The 2,879-nt window shown below is 42.2% G+C and overlaps 1 protein-coding gene across 1 annotated transcript; it reads left to right on the top strand.

The window, feature by feature from the left end:
- Window positions 1-469: 469 nt before the first annotated feature.
- On the top strand, window positions 470-1,444 carry LOC102969322 (olfactory receptor 1B1). Its single transcript, XM_007094524.2, has one exon. It carries the CDS (start codon window positions 470-472, stop codon window positions 1,442-1,444), a length of 975 nt encoding a protein of 324 aa, XP_007094586.2.
- Window positions 1,445-2,879: the final 1,435 nt, after the last annotated feature.

Genomic DNA, 2,879 nt, shown 5'->3' with positions numbered 1-2,879 from the left:
TCACATATTAAATGATACATTATGTTCTTTACAGGGTCAGAGAGAAGAGATCATGAGGGCTGCAGTGGAATGAGGTGTAAACTGAAGATGAGGAGCTAGTGCCTGTGAGTATAGGAATCTTGTCACCAAGTTTGCCCTTGGAAGGAGAGGAGTAATAGTAGAATGAAAAGACCATATTGAGTGAAGGTTTTATAACTGTTTGAGGGACTTTATCAGGGTTGCTGGTTTACAGAAAAGGAGCCACTAGAGTGGATGAAAAGGAAGCAATAATGGAGAAAATGCTGTAATAAATTAAGGAAGTGAAGTCATAGACCTAGTAGAAGGGCCATGGCGGTCAGTTGAATTTAAGTCTTTAAGGAGCTTGAATAACGTACATAAATCAATTAGAACTGTTATGACCATCAGCCTACTACCTATGACTTGATTTTTGATACAAACTCTCTTTCAGGCAGGCCCATTGTCATTTATCATGGGCTGCACCCCTAATGCTTCACACTCTCCAGTCTTCTTGCTCCTTGGGTTCTCAAGAGCTAGAATCTCCCCAAATCTCCTTTTTCTCCTGTTCCTGGCTATTTACCTGGCCACCATAATGGGGAACGTGACTCTAGTGCTGCTAATCTCCCGGGACTCCAGGCTCCACTCACCTATGTATTATCTGCTCCGTGGTCTCTCTGTGATTGACATGGGGCTGTCCACAGTCACCCTGCCCCAGTTGCTGGCCCATCTGGTGTCTAATTACCCAGCCATTCCTGCTGCCCGCTGCTTGGCCCAGTTCTTTTTCTTCTATGCATTTGGAGTTACGGATACACTTGTTATTTGTGTCATGGCTCTGGATCGCTATGTGGCCATCTGTGATCCCCTGCACTACCATTCAGTGATGAATCGTCGACTCTGTGCCCGCTTACTGGCCTTGAGCTGGATGGTGTCCATAGTGCACACCATGCTGCATGTAGGACTTCTCTTGCCTCTATACTGGGCTGGGGATGCCAAGGGCAACGTTAACCTTCCCCACTTCTTTTGTGACCACCGACCACTTCTGCGAGCCTCTTGCTCTGACATACATTCCAATGAGCTGGCCATATTTTTGGAGGGTGGCTTCCTCATGCTAGGTCCCTGTGCCCTTATTGTACTGTCCTATGTTCGCATTGGGGCCACCATCCTGCGTTTGCCTTCAGCTGCTGGTCGCCACCGTGCAGTCTCTACTTGTGGATCCCACCTCACCATGGTTGGCTTCCTCTATGGCACCATTATTTGGGTCTACTTCCAGCCTTCTTCCCAGAACTCTCAGGAACAAGACATGGTGGCTTCTGTGATGTACACTGCCATTACACCTTTGGCCAACCCTTTTGTGTACAGCCTCCGCAACAAGGATGTCAAGAGTGCACTTCACCGGCTTCTTGGATGGGGAAAAGTGATTAGCCTGCCTAAGAGCCATTTTGGTTAGCTGAGGAAAGAAGTGGGAAGATTTAAGCATGGCCAGTTTTGGAAAGATGAGGGACGGATGGCCTGGACAACTTATGGAACCCCAGATTCAGCTCTTGTTAATGTGGTGCTCTGACAGAGCTGTGAACATTCCACATTCATTCCACATGTGCTCAGGGCTTCCTCATCAGCATGCCTCAGGAACCTCTTCCTCAGACCATTTATCTTCAGTTATCAAAGTAGATATAAATGAGTCACTAGGGCTAGAATATGTAATCCCACAGTTTTGAAGAAATATGAGAATATACTATGAAATCTTAGCTAAATCAGAGACAGTGAAGTTAATTATGACCATGTTTAACTTGGTGTGCTTGCTTGTGGGAAGTGTGTGTATCAGAAAGTTAGGGAAAGGGAACAATTTAGGCAAATAGGGATGGCAATTTTACATCTGTTCCATTCAGTGAGCACATATATGCCCAGAAGTGAGTGTGAAATGGGGGCCATGATTCTACCATTCCATATCTTAGTCTCAGTTTCCATGAGCCTGCCGTAGTGTGATCATCTTATCCTGATGTGTATGATTTCTATTTTTTATATTTTGAATTAATTTTATTTACATTTTCAAGTAAGATATAGAGAGAAAATGTAAAGTTTAATAGTTTTCTGAATAAAACAAAGAACAGCAAACTGTTTCAACAGTGAAGAAAACAAAATGGCTGTGCTTAGCCTGTTGGGAGGTGGACTTGACTTCTATTTTATTGGCTCCTATGAGATTTAGAATAATAATTAACAATATTTTGAACCCTTTTTTTATTGAAGTATAGTTGACACACAATGGTACATTAGTTTCAGGTGTACAACAATAGTAGTTTGATAACTCCATATGTCATGCTGTGCTCACCGAAAGTGTAGATCCCATCTGTCACCATACAATGCTGTTACAGTACCATGGACTACTTTTTAAATATAATTGAAATATAACGCTGTAAGTTTAAGGTGTATAATATGTTGATTTGATACATTTTTGTATGGTAATATTATTACAGTAGTCCTCCCCTTACCCTGAAGGGGATATGTTCCAAAACCCCCAGTGGATGCATAAAGCAGCAGAGAGTACTGAACTCTCTATATGCTATGTTTTTTCCTATATATACATAACTATGATAAAGTTTAATTTACAAATTAGGCAGAGTAAGAGATCAACCACATCGGTAATAAAATGGAACAATTATAACAATATGCTGTAACAGAAGTTACGTGAATGTGTTCTCTCTCAGAGTATCTTATTATATGGTGCTCACCCTTCTTGCAGTGGTGTGAGATGATAAAATGTTTATGTGATGAGATGAAGTGAGATCAATGACACAGGCAATGTGAAATAGCATTAGGCAGCTACTGACCTTCTGACAATATGTCACAAGGAGGATCATCTCCTTCTGGACTACGGTTGACTGTAA

The sequence above is a fragment of the Panthera tigris genome, chromosome D4 (genome assembly GCF_018350195.1).
Source record: "Panthera tigris isolate Pti1 chromosome D4, P.tigris_Pti1_mat1.1, whole genome shotgun sequence".
In the NCBI taxonomy this organism is placed as follows: Eukaryota; Metazoa; Chordata; class Mammalia; order Carnivora; family Felidae; genus Panthera; species Panthera tigris.
This window is presented reverse-complemented; position numbering and strand designations above follow the sequence as displayed.